The sequence below is a fragment of the Chelmon rostratus genome, chromosome 3 (genome assembly GCF_017976325.1).
Source record: "Chelmon rostratus isolate fCheRos1 chromosome 3, fCheRos1.pri, whole genome shotgun sequence".
NCBI classification, from domain to species: Eukaryota; Metazoa; Chordata; class Actinopteri; order Chaetodontiformes; family Chaetodontidae; genus Chelmon; species Chelmon rostratus.
The window spans coordinates 9,223,428-9,241,702 of record NC_055660.1 but is presented as its reverse complement, the minus strand read 5'-3'; the positions used below and the strand labels follow the sequence as shown (position 1 = coordinate 9,241,702).

At 40.9% G+C, this 18,275-nt stretch overlaps 2 protein-coding genes across 3 annotated transcripts; one reads left to right on the top strand and one right to left on the bottom strand.

The window, feature by feature from the left end:
* Positions 1 to 480: 480 nt before the first annotated feature.
* Positions 481 to 8,411, top strand: adra1d (adrenoceptor alpha 1D). 2 transcript variants are annotated; one of them, XM_041933386.1, is made up of 3 exons: positions 481 to 528; positions 692 to 1,788; positions 7,090 to 8,411. In XM_041933386.1, the coding sequence occupies exons 2-3, from the start codon at positions 831 to 833 to the stop codon at positions 7,635 to 7,637; spliced, it is 1,506 nt and encodes a 501-aa protein (XP_041789320.1). In that variant the 5' UTR covers positions 481 to 528; positions 692 to 830; the 3' UTR covers positions 7,638 to 8,411. The 2 variants fall into 2 exon arrangements, with proteins under 2 accessions (XP_041789320.1, XP_041789319.1); XM_041933385.1 differs by having other exon boundaries at positions 489 to 1,788.
* A 2,451-nt stretch (positions 8,412 to 10,862) lies between these two features.
* LOC121604283 (trace amine-associated receptor 3) lies at positions 10,863 to 14,270 on the bottom strand. The gene is made up of 2 exons (XM_041933762.1): positions 13,211 to 14,270; positions 10,863 to 11,032 (listed from the first exon to the last, which is right to left on the bottom strand). Exons 1-2 carry the CDS (start codon positions 14,268 to 14,270, stop codon positions 10,863 to 10,865), a joined length of 1,230 nt encoding a protein of 409 aa, XP_041789696.1.
* Between the last annotated feature and the right edge of the window lie 4,005 nt (positions 14,271 to 18,275).

Here is an 18,275-nt window from a genome sequence, read left to right as displayed (position 1 = left end):
AAGCTATGCACACACCGCCTGGGGATGGCAGCTGCGGTGTCACTGGGAAACTTCACAGCTTTGCCTTGAGGCTCTCCAGTGGTCAGCGCTGGCTCGTTGGTGCCCCGTGGCTCCAGATGATCTGATCGATGCTGCTTTGTCTTATCTCTGCAGGTTGAAAGAGAGGTTATTCTGGGTAGCTGATAATGAGGGTTTGTCTTGGTTTTCGACGAGGGCACACTAAGACTAGAAGACATCATAATACACATGAACACAAACATATGATACAATTCACACCTTTAAATGGAACCAAGTCAGATTAAGAAAAGTGGCAGGTCCATTTCATTTTTAGTATCATGCAGAATTCGTGACCAGACTTCCAGTGACGCTCTCTTGTGGAGACCCTGAACGCAACAGTAAATATGTGACGTGTGGGTGGAGCTGTGGGTTCAGACCTGCTGTACCAGCTCTGACTCTGTGATCAGTTACAAAGGATGCCACCAGTGGAAAGCCATCACATGGAAGAAATGCGTGGAAAAGGAGCTGCATGTATTTGCGTTTTGTTATTGTTATTGTATATAAATTATGCTTTTACTTCCTCCAGAATCAAAACCTCAATTTGCATTTTGAGTGAGAATATTTCTGCCTTTACCAACAACAGCATCATGCATGCATTTGTACGTTAATTATGCGGACTTTCTTTCTTTTTCAGGTTTTTGAACATTATTCGCTTGACTTGTGTCAAATCTTGACTGCGGATTTGCTTGCGGAGCAGAGAGATTGAGTGCAATGTCCGACGCGCTCTTTTCTTCAGCAAACTTACTCTAAAGTTCTCTTTATGGCGTTTCAAAATGACAGACTCTAACTTGAGGAACGAAAGCAACTATGGGATCTATTTCGCAGAAGCTCTCAATTGCTCAGTTTCGCCCCAGATGTTTCCAAACGACAGCAACACGACGTGCACGAACTTCACACTGGACTCCCAGGTCGTCGGGGTCGGCATCACTCTCTCCGTTTTCATTTTGGTGGCAATTGTTGGGAACATTTTGGTTATCCTGTCTGTTGTATGCAATAAACACCTGCAGACTGTCACAAACTTCTTCATCGTTAACTTAGCCATGGCAGACCTGCTGCTGAGCATCATCGTGCTGCCTTTCTCTGCATCTCTGGAGGTTCTGGGGTGCTGGGTGTTCGGTCGGATTTTCTGCAACATCTGGGCTGCGGTGGATGTGCTCTGTTGCACCGCATCCATCCTCAGCCTCTGCATCATCTCCATCGACCGGTACATAGGTGTGAAACACTGCCTGAAATACCCGAGCATCATGACAGAGAGGAAGGCGGTGGCTATTTTAGTTCTGGTTTGGGTGTCATCCACGGTCATCTCTGTCGGACCGCTGCTGGGATGGAAGGAACCGCCGCCTGTGGACGACAGCATCTGCAGGATCACAGAGGAGCCGGGCTACGCGCTCTTCTCCTCGCTCTTCTCTTTCTACCTCCCGCTCATGGTCATTCTCATAATGTATTTTCGGGTCTACGTGGTGGCCCGAAGGACTACCAAGAGCCTCGAGGCGGGCGTCAAACGAGAGAGGGACAAGTCGATGGAAGTGGTGCTGCGGATACACTGTCGCAGCGTGCTGGAGGACGCGCGCCCGACCAGCTCAAAAAGCAGCAAAAACCACCCGTTTCGAAGTTCGCTCTCGGTGCGGCTGATGAAGTTCTCCAGGGAGAAAAAGGCTGCTAAAACCCTTGCCATCGTCGTGGGGATGTTCATCTTGTGCTGGCTGCCCTTTTTCTTCTTTCTGCCGATGGGTATGTTTTATGACTTTTATGTTCCTGCTCCCTGCGGTCCAGCGTAAAATGTGTGCCAGCGCGCTTTTATTGCACTTTCTCCAGCCTTGGGTGTCCATCAAAGAAACGCATATCATCATTTCATAGATGCTGTTTGTCAGAATTGAAATTCCCAACTCACTGAATGCCTTCAAGTAACCTCGTTGAATGCATTATATGGATAGGATATGAATTCATTCATGTTTAATGTGCAGTTGCGTCCATCTGAGTGATTCTACTTTTCCAGCCTGCGGCTCCTCCTGAGGACCCCGCAGATTTCTACATTTAAATTTCAACCAACAAAGTTAAACTTCCAACATCAACTCCAAAAACCTGCACAGCTCAGGTATAACAGAAAGCAGTAAATGCCACATGCTGGACTTTAAGCGCTGTTTAGTTCATCTACGCCAGGAACTGATCAAAACTAAGATTGTTGGACTGTAGTAAAAACAAATGTTCTGACCACAAAAGGTCAAGTCTGCAACGTGACCGTTAATGTGGCTTGTTTGCATACCTGTCATTTTTCTGGGAGCTTATTTTTTCAAATGAATAATATCACATTTTTAAAGGGGCAGCATGGATTGACATTGCTCAGTAAAAACTAAATGCTCCCTTTATCTTGCAGCCATCACATGCAATGCCCGCAAATAGGCTACCATTTCCAGTGTTTCAGTAAGAGACAAACTTAGTAATATCAGACATGCGGAGACGGTGCATTTGTGTGTTAAGGGTTTTGCATCATGGTCTGCATTTGTAGCAGGGAAAGGTCACAGATGACTTATGAGATTAAATCCTACCTCTGAGTCTTGAAAATACAAAATGATGTGCAATGTAGAATAAAAATGCAGCCGTTAAGAGCAGCTCTAAAACTGACCGTAGTACTGAAAGGACGAGATGTAAGACAGGAAATTGTCAATAATCATTAAGGCTGAAAGGGCCCTTCAAGGAGGATGACCAACACAAGTCATTAAGGCAATACATAAATCAAACTAAAGAATGCAACAGGCATATAAAGCTGCAATTACAGCAAGTAGCAGTATTCAAAACACACATACACACACCAGTGGTGGCCTCATGAATTTTAATTTTGCATATATTTCACACAATTGATGGTAAAAGCCATTATGGACAAATGGCCAGTATCTTATCAGGTGTAGCACTCACAGCACTCTCAGTCTCGCTGCAGCTCGAAATGTATTGAATTGAATTATCACAGCACAGCCTGCAGGGAGTGAGAGGGTGCGAGAAATGAAATGGGTGCTGCTAATCACTTTATTCACTCAATGGGAGTGAAAAGGGCAAGTTTATTTGCATCCCAAAGTCTAAGACGGATAGATACTCCATCTCTTGCTGGGAATATTGCTCAAAGAATGTGTTTTAAACAAAGGCCTTTTAATTGTTAGACATTACAGACATTATACAGTCATATATATATATATATATATATATATAAAAGACTTATATTGACATACATGTCTTGTATCATGCATATTGAGGCATCTCTGAAACATGCACATTGATTCCATTCATATCATTGTCATTAACGTTATAATAGGATCCCTTTGTGGTCATATCATACAGCCTGCTCTTGGGAAATGTCATCCAGGATCTCAAGTCTGAAAGAGTCCACGATTCTCCAAAAGGGAGCTGTGGCAAAAAGAATAATTATCTCGGAGACGTAGGTCTGGCGATATCTTGAGTTATTAATTTATCATTCCTGGTAGGTGGTAGAGGCCTCTGATTTGCATGATGAAAAAAAAAAAAAAAAAGCCAGACCATCGAGAACACCTTCATCATCTAAACTAGTGTGTGCAGTATTTAATTGGCTGTAATGAGATTGGTAAAGCCAAAAAAATAAAAAATAAAAGATAAAAAATCCTCTTTAAGCTCCTCGCTGGAAACCATTTATCCTACAGAATCCCCTTCAGACATGCTGTTATGCAATTTGATGCTGAACTGAGGCTGCCCCATAGGAAGTCGTTTAAAAGTCCCTGAAGGGATCAATAAAGCGTTACGCTGTTGTTTTCATGGATTCCACCCTCTGGGAGGTTGCGGCTTCTTCATAAATGACTGCCTGACAAGTGTGGAGCAGTCACAGTCCACCTGTCAGACAGATTGATGGCGGTATGTTGTCGAGACTCGTCATTAATGAGTAACCTTTTGCTGAGAGGCAGACATGTACTTTTAGCGCCTCTTGTGCCAATCAGACCGTTTCTCTGCGATGATGCAAATCTAGACAAAGTAGTCTGACTCATCTGAAACTCCACTCCTAACAGCGCTCATATGAGAGATGTCAGAATTACCCTGAATGCTGTTTGTCTCTTACTTTGATGGATAAAACACCCATATTGCACAGGGAGCATAGAGTCAGCGTTTTAATGTGGATTTTTCAACCATGTTATAATTGTCTTTATTTGTTGCTGACAGGAATCCAAGCAGCATAAAGGCACATTTCAGGCTTTCAGTGATTACTTTTACAGTTGACTTCCCTTGTTTTAAAGGTGTGTTGTGCATTTTATACTTCGGAATATTGAAACAATGCACACGGTCTGATGGAGGTGACACTGTTTTTGCAGTAACTGTATGATTAATGGCCAAGTGTCCTCAAGGAAAATGTATGTGCTGAGATTAATGTGTTCATGGATTTGAATGTCATTGCAGTTATGCTAAGGTGGACTGAAATTATTAACTTGAGTCTCATGTGGTCTTCAACCCATACAGTTTGCATTTGTGTGTGTACTCAAGGCTTTCTCTCTTTAAAGGATCTGGTGAAATCAACATTGCTGATACAACTAACAAGTGTTGTGTAGCTAAAGCATGATATACCTTATTTCTCGGTTCAAGAGACAACCAAAAACTAATATGGACAAATATTGACACTGTAGTTTATTTTGTGTTGATCCCACACACACACTGTCCTGCTGTAAATATTAACAAGGGAAATTTGCAGATGAAATTAGTCCCCAACAAATTCACCGTTTGCTCCTGTAAAGAGTCCTTTTTGCTACCACATGGCTGAGCTGCTTTAGGAAATTGTTTGGCCTTTAAAAAATGAAAGTACATATTCGTGATCAGCTTTTTGGGGTTAAGTTCCTTGTAATACAAGCAACACTAAGTCCTCTATAATCATTACCCAGTGATATTAGGTCAATAGGGCTTATGTAAGTTTTCACAGGACTGTAGCTTGGCCCTTGATGACCACATGTTGAGGCTGAATTTAAAAAAGCCCTGCATGAAATGTTGACCCTCACACAGAGCAATAAATGCTAAGTAGATAATTCCCTAAGCTCTGTAACCGTTGTGCTGATGAGGATCCTGTCTACGTACACAGAAGAGCCATCACACGATTTAGTCTGAGACACTGTACAGGTCCCCGGTCTCCTCCACAGGCTTCAGTGTATTGATTTGTTGCTTGGATTTATGATTCGTACTGGGGTATGAACCAATAAGAACTTAACAAAACAGATTCAAAATGGTAATCATTGTGCAGACATCAGACTTAGGAGATACTGTTATCTCAATGGCAATAAAACAAAGAAAAACTCTAAATGATAATACCTGTTGTCATGGTGTTGTACAAGGGTGCGTCAGAGTGGTGAATCACTTGCTCCCTGCCTGAAACGTGATGTCACTCCAGCGAGAAGAATCAATGGAGAACATCACTTCCTTTAACCGCTTTATTAATCTTAGTGTCTAGCCGTGTTGAGTCAGACCCGTTTTAACAGAAAGAAAGTAAAGAGCCAGGCTGCAGATGCTGCACACAAAATAATGTACATGCAGCAGAAAAAAAGAGTGAGAAATCTCTTTCATTAGCCAGTGTATATCTGCGAGTGAATGGCACGAGCCTTATCTTTGCAATTCCTAGCAAGTGCAGGGTATGTGAATGGTAGCTGATGTCAAAACAGCGTGAAGCCATTACTTTGATAATCCCATAATAGCCATATCATACATTTCCACATTGTAGGAACAAAATTGAAATGAAAATGGACTTGTGGGCAATGCAGAAGTGACATTAGCACTGTGATATGTTGCTTCTGTGTCCAGGGTGAACACTGTGTTAAATCCAAGCCTGGGGAGACAAGAACAACTAGAGAGTAATGGCAAAAGGCAACATCCCATGAAACACAGCATGTCACAAAAAATTGCCATGGAAAGTAAAATGAAACTAGCAAAGCAGCTAGAGCTTGGGTTTATAGTAAGCTGCACAGAAAGAGAACTTTAATGTTCTCATTTATTGTAAATTGCCACACTGTAAAATTATCTGTGAGAATGTTAAAAGGCTGCTATCGTTTGGGTCTTTGTTTCATTTTTTTAAATGCTTTAGGCAATTAATGTCCTTCGAAAAAAAAGCCTGCACTCTTCGATTTTAATGCTCTATCAACCTTAAGAAAGCTGATAAAGGGAATATTTAAAGGTGTGCACTGCAGGATTTTCCACCATAGCGACACTAATGAGAAAAGACGGGGTTTGAATAAACCTGTGCACCAGCCAAGGCAACGTACATGCATTACATATAGGATCAGGTAGTGCTCCGCTGAATCTGTGGTCAGTCTCACTGGTAAAGCTTGACAAACCCCTAACAAGACAAGGTGCATACTCTGGCTCATCCTCTTGTAAATATTTTCATCCCCTTTGTGTCATTAGCAGTCTGGTTAATGTGAGACAAATGAGCATGAATTAAAATCTTTCAAGAAACAATTTAATATTCAGCAGCATTAAGTAAATGTCCTTAACATCACTCATCTGCTCAAGCTAAAGCGTCATAAAATGAGTTGTGTGCATTTTGCTGGTCGTAACATGTTGACATCCACCAAATGTCATAACCTCCTCTGCTCCTACTGATAAATGCAACCTAACAGCTACTCTGCTGTGTAATAAATCATAACAAAAGTAATGCTGTGAATACTCTAGTGCAGAGGGATGAAAAATGTCCACATGGAGCAAAATAGCATATTACAGCTGGACATACAGGTGTTGTTTGTGGCGTATAGGTCAAAGAAGCAGAAGAGCAGATTCAGGATTACTTGCTCAATGCTTTCCCATGTTGTTCCTAACAAAGATCAACCGATTGAATGACACCAAAATTCAAGACAAACTATGTGCCAAATTTAAAGTTGCAATCATTCCAACTGATTACTTTTTCTGCGCATTTTGCTGCAGCTGCTCTTCAGTACATTTTGTCAAAATCTAGCATTCTTGCTGGAACAACAAAAGCCACATTCTGTGCTTGTATTGTGCATATATTGTACGTTTACTCACAAATCTTCCTCCCTCTCCTTCTAGGCTCCTTCTTCCCGGCGCTGAAGCCATCCGAAACCGTGTTCAAGGTGATCTTTTGGTTGGGCTACTTCAACAGCTGCATCAACCCCATGATCTACCCCTGCTCCAGCAAAGAGTTCCAGCGGGCTTTCACTCGGCTCCTCAGGTGCCAGTGTCACCAGAGGCAGAGGGTCCTGCGTCGCTTCTATGACCAGAGGTGGAGAACAGCCGTCAAGGGAATGACAAGGGATCAGAGGGGAGACTATAAACCTGGCTATGCTGTGCATGAATCCTGTGGCAGCTCTTTGTTGCAGAAGGGGAAAGGGCGCTCGCTGCGTTTCAAGAGATGGAGTCTGTTTCCACCGCTGCAAAAGTCCTCCTTCCAGCTCAAAGAGAAAGTGAACAATCTGTCAAACAAAATCAAGGGAGGGACAGGAAAAAGCACCACACCTGCAGTGGGCCGGATTGATATAGTAGACACAGTCTCGATGGGGATTTACAACTGTGAGCAGAGCAGTTATCAGTTCTACGATCTGGCAGACTGCTACGGCCTGAAAGAGACTGACATTTAGAGGGCCACCGGAAAATGTTTTATTTATTTTCAAAGGGTCACATTGGATCAACTTGCAAGAGAGACTGTGATGGGGCAAACTATCTGAGAATCAAAGCCTGATTAAAGCTGCGGACTGAGAAGGGTGGCTCGATCCCAGCACAAACAGGACTAAGACTTTATCTCAATCCTTCATCCCCATCATGTTTATTTAAGATGAAACTAATTGTGAGCGGCCACATTTTGGAAGTGGACACAAACTTAGCTAGACCCTTGACTGCTGTGAAAGCACTGTGCATTGACATTTCAACGGCCACAGCTGACCGATGTACGCACTTTCTGCAAGACATTTAACATAGGCGTCATTATCACTGATACACTTATTTGTCTAAACTTCCTATCAGCTGACACTGTGCGATGACTGCCAATGAACAGTGACTGCTCTGTTTGACATCCGGCTGATTTTAAAAAAGAAAAAAAAAACATAACTGTAATGAAGTGAGGCAAATATTTTGAAGCTCAAACAGAGCAAAGTTAGTCATAAGTGCAATTTTTATTGTCGCCAGAATGTCTGGATTTTATCAGATGTAATGTGTCAGAGTGAATTATGATACTTCGTTCGCCATTTTTCTGTTTTGACAAGGCATTGTAAAGATAAGAGGCCAGCTAAGAATAAAGATGCTGCACGGTATTTATTCTAGCAGTTGGATTTATGAATATGTACACTTGTTTGATTAGAAAAACCATGAGTCTACTCGGCCAAGTGAACGCTAATGTGAAATGAATGTGCTTTTTTTGGTGTTTTTTTAATATTTTGTTTCTTTATGTGAGAAGAAAAGCAAAATAAAAAGAAGAAAGAACAAGCTGAGCTAAGGCTGATTGACCTTTTTACCTTTATGTCAAGCTTAAACTTTTGGGAAGCAAAAATAGTTTGTTTCCAGGCAAAATACCAGTGAAAATGATTGAAATAAATCAATATGCGCAATAAGCAGGGTGAACAGACCAGTGGGAAGCTGCTGACTTACAAATGCAAATACAGATTTGAGGAATTCAAATAGAGTGAAGTCAGATACACTCACATAAGGATGCCGCTGCAGGTAATGCAGAGAAGGAGAAAGAGAGACCCGATCAAGACTAATACTCAATTGCCTCCTGACATTAGCCTCATTCCACCATGATCTAATCTTCATCCCATTAAGGACTCAAAAAGTAAGTGGATAGAAACATGGTGGCTGCCAGCATTTGGTGTCAGGACAGAAATTAAAGCAACAATTACTGTGAGCATATGGGATGTACTCTCAAAATACAGACATGAATGGCAGAAATCTAAATAAAAATATGCAAAACCAATATGCTAAAAAAACAAAACAAAACATAACTTGTATGGTTCAAATGCCCTTTGTTGAGGTCTTTAACAAATGCTCTTTGAAACATTTTTCCATTTGTTCTCGCTCACCCTTCCATCCCTCAAAAAGAAAACAGACTTGAAAAAACAATTTAACTCCATCAAAGCTTTATTCTAACTCCATTGGAAAAAAGTCAGTGCGGTTCCCGGTGCAATGTGTTGATTACACTCTCACAGTTTGCACTTTCACAAAGAAAAGAGGCCACCGAAGAGAGACAGCCACTGCCTTGACTGCTAATTGCATGGTGACAGCACTGCCTCTATTTTAAATAAGGCATACTTTGACTGTGGCTAGGAGCAAATAAACACACATCTAAGTTCATCATTTGCTCAAAGCTGTCTGGTCCTTCACTATCTTGAGTCAGACTAATTTGCTATGCATTCTGGGTTATCTCTGTGCCTTGCGGGGTTAGGTTACAAGTTGCAAGATGAGTGAGGCAATAGCAATAAATCATCTTTACTCTTCCGTGAGGTTTCTGAAAATGCTGTCCACTCTTATTACTCACTTTGCAACGTCAAACCACCAACTGAGTCACGTTTTCTTCTTTTGGTCGGTTGTCAGCGCATGTGATTGTGTGTGTCACTGTGGAGACGCAGCCCTTAGGACTGTCTGAGACAGCCTGTGGTCAGGTTGGCTGCCTTTTTAGCCTTTAAGCTAAACCTTTTTAGCATTTTAGCCCAAATTAATATGCCTTTATGTGCAACTCTAGTATTAGAGTTCAAGAAGCAAAACTAAGACTGACCTAAAATACTAAACAAATAACCACAGTGCTGACTCACAAAACACAAGAAAATAACTAAAATAATACAGTGAATAAGATTTTGAGAAAACAAAGGGAGAGAGATGCTAGCTCTATCAACACAAATACACCTCAATTGTTATTTGCCTTATTTCACCATGAAAGTGTATTTAGCACTTCGGATAGATATCTAAACAACATTCCTCTTGAAGTGAATGTCTCACTGAGTAAGATGATAAAGCTATCAGAATAACTGTAGAACCTGAAAAAACAGTTAATGCTGGACAGCAAATGTGTGAAAGATGAAAATGGGTGTTTTGATTTGAAATTATAACCTCCAAAACGTGTCAGCTGGCAGGTGTAATGTTAGGACCAGAGGAGGGGAACTGCAAAACAGCTGAGGCACATGTTATCTTACAAGTGTTTCCAAAGCAGAATATAAACGAATTCATAGTTTACACAAGATAAAATTGTAATTTATGAAATGTTCATACACTGATTTACAGCTTTTTGTGCCATCATGCTAGAAGCATTATCAATCATTATGTCACAGCATGTGTAGGACTGTGGAGGAATGTGTTAACACATTAGTGGTTAATAATGTATCGGTAGCCACCACAATCATTTCAAATTATGCTTAAGATTCAAGTTTAAGCTATTCAAATTCAAAGGCTTGTTTTATGTTTTGTGCACGTTTTATGTTGTCTTTAAAAAAGGAATGTGATCTGATAACACAGAAGCACCCTGAGAGCACCTTCACACACCTGCACCGCCTGCCAGTTTGTCACAGCAGCTTGAGGTTGTTATTTTTAGTGTGGCCAAACCGGGTGCCGCACCTCCCGAGTTCAGCCTGTCATGGCTCTCAGACAGGAGTCTTTGCATGAGAACGATCAAAACAAAAACTGATTTCACACCTCTGTTTACACCCAAAGATTTCACCCAGCAAGCATATTTACAAAAGTAATCCTGCCTTGTGATTAGATAATGACCACCGCTTTATAAATGAGAGAAAGCTTGGTGGAGGGAAATGAAACCTGATACTTGTGTTACTCACTTCTTTCAAGCACTGATAGCTCAGATTACAGGGTGCATCCCAAGTCTCTTATTTGACAGCTCCTCCCTCATCGTACTGGTCTGCCATCTCGAAGGCCGTCTCAAAGCTCTTATTATGTCTGCTCTGAGGAGTGAAGTGGGATCTCTGAGGAGCCATGAGCGAGGATACATAGGAGCAGCCTTCATGGAAGTCTTTCATCGGCCGACGCACCACCACCACTGGAGTTTCACACCAGAGTGAGGACAGATAACAGATCAACCTGTAAGTCACTCCCAAGGTACATATCGGTCTGAACAACAAAAGGACCACAAACAACTTTCTCCATTTATGACAAAGACTTTTCTTTACATGATCTGTTATTCCCCCAATTAACTTTTATTATGGATCCAATTAAAGCAGGAGAGTCTGTCAAAGAGAAACATTTTTACATCATTTCCATTCAGTCAAATGTGAGGCTGATAACTCCTGAGCGTCAGGCTTGATATGGATACATAATTAAAATTTTTCCTGAAACATGTATCCTAATTACTGATTTCCAGTGTTTAAAAATCAGATCACTGTAATCAGATTCTGGGTTAGTAAATAATGAATTCATGTGATTATCAGTAAATACAGATGCAAATAATGAATAATGAATATAAACACATTCTGCCAGTAGAAATGGTTCCGGTGCCTCTGAGCAGGACACAGTACAGTATAAATACAGAGTGCAGGCAGGTGTTTGTTAAACCAGTGACAGGCTACAGAGAGACAGACTGCTGCTCCGGCACTGATAACTGTGTGCCTTTATTAGTGTTAGCACAGTGCCTCTGTGTGCACACTTGAGTCTTTCCATGCATCCACCGTGAGAGGGGCTAGGATGCGAGAAAAGGATGCAAGCGAGGGTCTTGGGATGTACGGTATGTCCTGTGGTCTTGTTACAAATTGCCAGTTATTTGTCTCTCTGATCTAGGATTAAACAGCACAAAATGTTTAAAAAGTTGCTTCATAATAAAATTTCCTTGAGGGTTGTGCGAGTCATTGTCATATCACAAACAAATAACAGACATTCAATATAAAATAAATAAAATTAGTGCAAAATACGCTGAATTTTAGGAATTTCAGTAAGATTATTTTAGATATGCAGAATGTTTTGAGCTCCAAAATATGAAGCAAATATGAATATTAGTGGGTTCCAGTTAAGTAATTATACACATTGAAGGTGCGCAAGCATATATATTCATATTCAAGTTATTTATTGTCTGTTAGCACATGAGTTGTCAACAAAAACCACACAAGGCAGAACACGGCTGCTGCAATGCACAGGAAACATCAGTTCAACATCAAGTAGCTTGAAACATACATAGAGCTGCAGTTTTGGGGGGTACCGTGCTGTTTTTAATTGGTGTCATGTTGGTGTCTGCAGGTTTCATTCGGGTCTCTCTGTTGTCCCACAGTCATCGACTTGGCACTCGTGTTGAGTTAAGCTTGACTTCCAAGGTTTTTGATCCTTCTGAAAGAGTTAGAAAACATGTGACTGCATGGATTAAAACAACAATTAATAATACAAATTACAAACCACCGATTTAAACATATATCACATATGTATATAATCATCAATCTTTGTGATACAGCTGGGTGGTACAGCAAGGGGACAATACTGAAAGTCAAAATTTCTGGAAATTGTAACAGATTGACTCTGGTTGGCAAAGTCTCAAGAAGAGCAAAATCATAAGTCTCAATACGGATTGTACCTGAACTGCGAATGACCATTGTGTCATCCTAGTGAAGCGTGGGCATCTATTTGATGTGGCCTCTTCAAGTCTTGCTTTTCACGCAGCTCTCTAAAATTGCTTTCTCTCCCATAAAAACCTGCTATCTGCAGTTCAGGTACAGTTTGATACTCCTCTTCACTAGTATGTAGATTGAAAAACAGAAAATTATTTTCAGTTGTAGCAATTTCACGACCATTGTGTGGTTGAAATTTCTCTAATATTTCCTACATTGGGGGAACTCTTCTTCCAAGGCCAGAGCAACACGTCGACATAATCCAAAGCTAATTTACATAAAAGTGCTAATATCAGAAAAAGCCTTTGTGGAGTCGGAAAAGATTCTTTTTTCTTCCATCACAAAATCAAAACACTTGCCACAGAGCACACTACATAGAAGGAAAAGAGTCGATTTAATAAATCTTGGTTGAAGCCAAGGTTGGTCGTCCACCTCATTAATATTTCTTACAGTAGAATTATAATTCTTTTTGCTTCAAACATATTTTTCCATGCTGTTGGGGTTGGAGCGCTCTGGGAATAGCATCATTGATTCACAAAAACATAGCCCTTGCTATTCTTAGATCTTTGTGCGCCTTCAGATAATACACAGATGCTTTATTTAGTCTTCATTTTATGGTTGATCTGCACGTTCATTTGCCTCTTTCCTTGTGTGCGATAGCTCCATCCCAGGGGAGGATCCAGGCAGGCATACCCTGCAGCCCATGAACATGAGGAATGCCCTACGGAAGGAACGGTTGAAGAAACCATACAGGAAGGGATTTAGAGATGAGTTGATATACCCCAGCCACAAAAATATATCCCAGACGACCACCTCTGTGCTGTATTCAATGAAGGGGTCCACGATGTTGACTGTAAAGAAAGGCATCCAGAAGATTAGGAAGACTCCCATGATGATACCCAAAGTTTTTGCTGCCTTTCTTTCCCTCTTCATCGTGTTTCTGTGTCTTTGTTTCTTGCTTGAGTCTTTGCCGACTCCGGCAGCCATCTGACTTTCCATGGCGCTGATTTGCCTGGCCTGCCGTTTGGCAGCTTTAAAGATCTTCCAGTAGGCCACAAGCATGATAGCCATCGGCAAGTAAAAGGCTACTAAGGAGGCCATGACGGCATAAATGCGATTGACCAAGAACACACACACATCTGTTGGGAGCAGGATGTCCACATCAGCAACATGGAGATCTAGCATTATGGGTCCAAAGGAAATGAGCATGGGGACAGCCCAACATACAACAATAAGGAGAGCTACCCGACTGCGGGACATCTTTAAAGAGTAGAGTAGCGGGTTGCAGACAGCATAGTAGCGGTCAAAAGCAATGCAGCTGAGATGGAATATGGAGGCAGTGCAGAGCATGACATCTAGGCTGGAGTGAAGGCGACAAAAAAGGGCACCAAAGTTCCAGCATCCCTCCACGGTCCGGATCATACTATAGGGCATCACTAACAGGCCAACAAGGCAGTCAGCCACGGCGAGGGACATAACAAAGGAGTTCGTGGGCGACTGCAACTGCTTGAAGTAGGCGATGGACAAGACCACCAGGAAGTTGCCTACCACTGTGCAGACGATACCCACAGAGAGGAAGGCATATAAGAAAATGCGAGAAGCCTGGTTCCTCAGTGTAGTGCAGGTTTGAAGTTCAATCTGAAGAGATGTGTTATCATTTCCGAGCAATCCCAAGCTGCCGTTATCCATGGTCTAATCAAACCTGTCAAAACACACAGATACAGCTGTAAGTAATGAGGGTTTTTGGTACAAAGCAGTTTGCCTACACTCCTCTATGGTACATTAACAGTGAAAAAGTGGACAAACCACCCAGAATTCTGTTTGTTTCAGACCCAATTGCTGCTCCATGGCAACTTCTCATTCGTTAAATTCTAAAATGTAAGCTTTAGTTTGATGCACCGATCACAACACTGTGGGCCTGAAAAGCTCTTGTTATGTTCTGGTGTAGCTGCCGTATCTCAAGCGCCATCTCTTTGCTTGGAGTGGAGAGCAAAACCAGATGGTCTTTTCATCAACACAGACCTTGATGTAATGAGCGGAATGATATATGTTCACTTTTTGTATGTGTTTTCTAAACCAAGACAAAATTCATTCTAATGTGTTATACATTGACTAGTTTTAGGAGGCAGGGAAATACATTTAAAATCAGTCAACTGTCATCAGGTCTGTTGTTGTGGACCTTGTATAGACAGTGACATTTTCTGATATATATTATCTACATATTCAGGAATCTGAACAACGTATACTACATGTATCAAAACACTCATTGGAGTTTTGGAAGTAAGTGTGAGTGTATTTTTCCTCAGGGAACAATTAAGCATTTATTAAACTCTTAAAGTCCTCTGAATTCATGCATTTCATATTACAGTATGTCACATGTGACTGCAATGCACACAACAACATTCAGTTTCGAGTGCCAGCGGTGTGAACAGGGAGCAGATGTTTCAGCTGACTTGGAATAGATTTTAATGAACACCGCAGGGACCGCTGGTGATGGGAAGTGACGCTGAGTGAAAATGTAGATTTTTGCCCTGGCTTATAGACTTGATGAGTTGAACTGACACACACCATCATGGTTTGCAATATCGGTAAAATCAAGATGACGTAAATAAATGTATTAATTTAGACTTGCCACACAGATAGACCCCACTACATCCATCCTGGCTTGAAAATCTTATACATTGTCATAAAGGCTGTTGACATATCAAGCATTTATTTAGTTGAAGCAGGTGGAAGTGCTGAGTGCCGAAGTGCCTTCTATCTCTACCTCAAAGTGGAAGAGTAACGGGCACTTCAGCCCTCAGCAAAAAAAAGGTAGGGGCAGCAATCTCCACCCCCCCACCCTGCCGCAGACGTCCCTGTTCCCTTTCATCCCTCTTATCTTTCTATGTGTGTTAAAATCATCATGGCCGCAAGAATCATTCAGCTGCATTCGTCTTTTTTGTTCAGTACCTCTTCTCTGCTATTATCCACAGAATCACTTACTTCTCAATATGGTGACTTACACTGCCAGTAGACAAATAATTAGTACAGTATTAGTGCAGAAACTTTATCTTCATCTTCTATCTTCCTGATAAAACTGTAATTTAGAGTGTGCGTGTGTGTGTGTGTGTATATACAAATAGTGTTCATTCTAGTCATATTTTCTTATGTGCCTGGTTATAATAAAAATAAATTAACACATTTTGCTCAATGATAATGGGCAGCAATGTATTGATGGTTACACCTTTTGCAATGCAGCGACATTCGGAAAAAAAGGCTATAAGCATGGTGATGATGACACTGAAATGTATTAAATATAGAGGTTTTTAATTTAGAAGCTACAGTTACCGCAACTCTGAAAAATCCACATTACATTATCGCAAATACAGTAGGAGTCTATATCTTTCCGTCTGACTCCACAGAGAGCAGCTCAGCTTCACTGTAACCATGACCCAAAAAAGCTTTTTTACAGACATTAGCGTTTCAAGGACAAGGACTTTTGAATTCAGTTTAAAAACAAAGGTTTGGTCATCAAACTCATCAGGCACTACCCGTAAACTGTGTAAACAACGACACTCACCTGTACGGAATAGAGATGATCGTCCTTCCTCATGCCTGTATCACACTGCAGGTCTGTCAACCTTGGTTTTACACAGAGACGAGAGGGATGGGAGGGCTGGGAAGTGGGCTGTAATGAACACGTGCAACAATAATCACAGTAACAAAATACAGTCTGCTGCCAACTCCCCTGCCACCTCAATTCAAATGACTGTAGAAAGAGCAACCAGGGCACTGTCACTTCCCAATTTCTGATGACGCTGAATAAGAGCAAACTAGTATCTGTACATCACTTTGAAACTCCAAAAAAGTTGTGATGCAGTGAAAATATTAAAAAACCACGATGTAATAATTTGCTAATCCTTTTCGACATACTCAATTGAAAGAATACCATTTTTTTTTAATATCATAAATTTCATTGATTTTTGTAAATATATGCTTATTCTGAATTTGATGTCAGCAACACATTTCAAACTAATTCTGAGTTCAGGTGCAACAAAAAAACACCTGTTTGGAGCATTCCACAGGTAAACAGGTTGATCGGTAACAGGTGATAGTATCATGATTGGGTATGAAAGGAGCATCCTCAAAAGGCTCAGTCGTTCACAAGTAAGGATGAGGCGAGGTTCAACACTTTGTGAACACATGATTGTAGAAAGGATGTTACTACATGGGCTCAGGAAAACTTTGTAAAACTGTTGTCGGTAAACACAGTTAGTCAGGGAATCTGGGTTGTACAGGGTTGTTGTTGTAACTGTAAATGGAATGCCATGATTTGATATAGACATTCACGTCCCCATCAGGATGAATTGAAATAACTTTAGCAGAACTCCATGACACCATCCTTAAGAGCATCATTTTTCCCTTCTCCATACAGATCTTGGAAGTAGGCGTGCCAGAAATCTCTTCTCATCCTCCTCCATTGTTGTAGCTCACTAGGATGAGCTACAACAACACCCACAGTGATATACCATGGGTCTGCATTTTGCATGCAGGAAACATTTGATTGCTGTCACTGTTGCCTTAGAAAGAAAAAGCACATTTGCGCATGTAAAATACGGTGGAAAATACTTTTGGTAAAACCAGTGATGGCATGAACCAGCAGTTCACCGATATTGATTGTTTCATTTTATCTTACATGATGAAATCTTGAAGACATCTGATGAAAGGAGAATAGATAACTTGGTATCTGACCTCACAATTCACATGGGTTCAACATCACTTTCTATATGATGTACCCCTAAAACAGCTCTCATCATGCCTTTCATGTGTGTCAGTGTGCGGTAGAGCGCAGCCAGTCCTGCCGAGAATGAATACCTTGGGCCTCAGCCAGTGACAGACGTATCTCAAGTGTGGCGGATGTGTTCTAATTAAACATGGGGGGGATTTTTAATGAAGGGTGCAATAAAAGGCACATTGGCTCAATAACTAGTGTTTTTTCAGATCAGTCATTCATATGTGCAAGTGTGCTTTACACACAGGGTAGACTGCCTGCACATCTGTTCTTTTGTTTCCGAAAGAGGAGTGAACAGAGGTTGATTCCTGGGTTTTGTTGCATTTACTAGGGAGAAAATAAAGTGACCTATCTAATATGATTACACATTTCATTATCAGCAGTGTGACACTGCCTAATGCTTAAATACTATGTGATCCTTCAAATGTATAGTTATCATTCTGGACTTTGTATGAATTTACAAGCCTGTCTTCTCGAAATTATACGTTTATATACTACAGCAACAACAGCAAATATATTTCAAGAGAAATGTTAAGTCTTTTTTTTCAGTGAGAAAACACTTTTAATGCACAAATCTGCAATGCTGCAAAAGGAAAAAAGCAAAATGTTGATCCGACAATTTATTTTGTACACACATCTAATTTAACTGACGTGCAAGTGATTAAAAAGTGATTAGAAAGTGCCTCCATGTTTCTGTATCTTGCTCATGGGCAATTCAAACCTTACATTGTGAAACTGAGCCATCCATCTTAAGGGAATATTATGTTCATACTATTTTGTATATAAAGTACATATAGTTGTTTTTACTCTTTATCCTTTGCTACGTCTCCTTTCTATCCTTGCTGTCTGTAACGACAAAATTCCTGCGCCATGGCATCAGTTAAGTAAGTTTTATCTCATCTTAACTTATTTTAAACTTA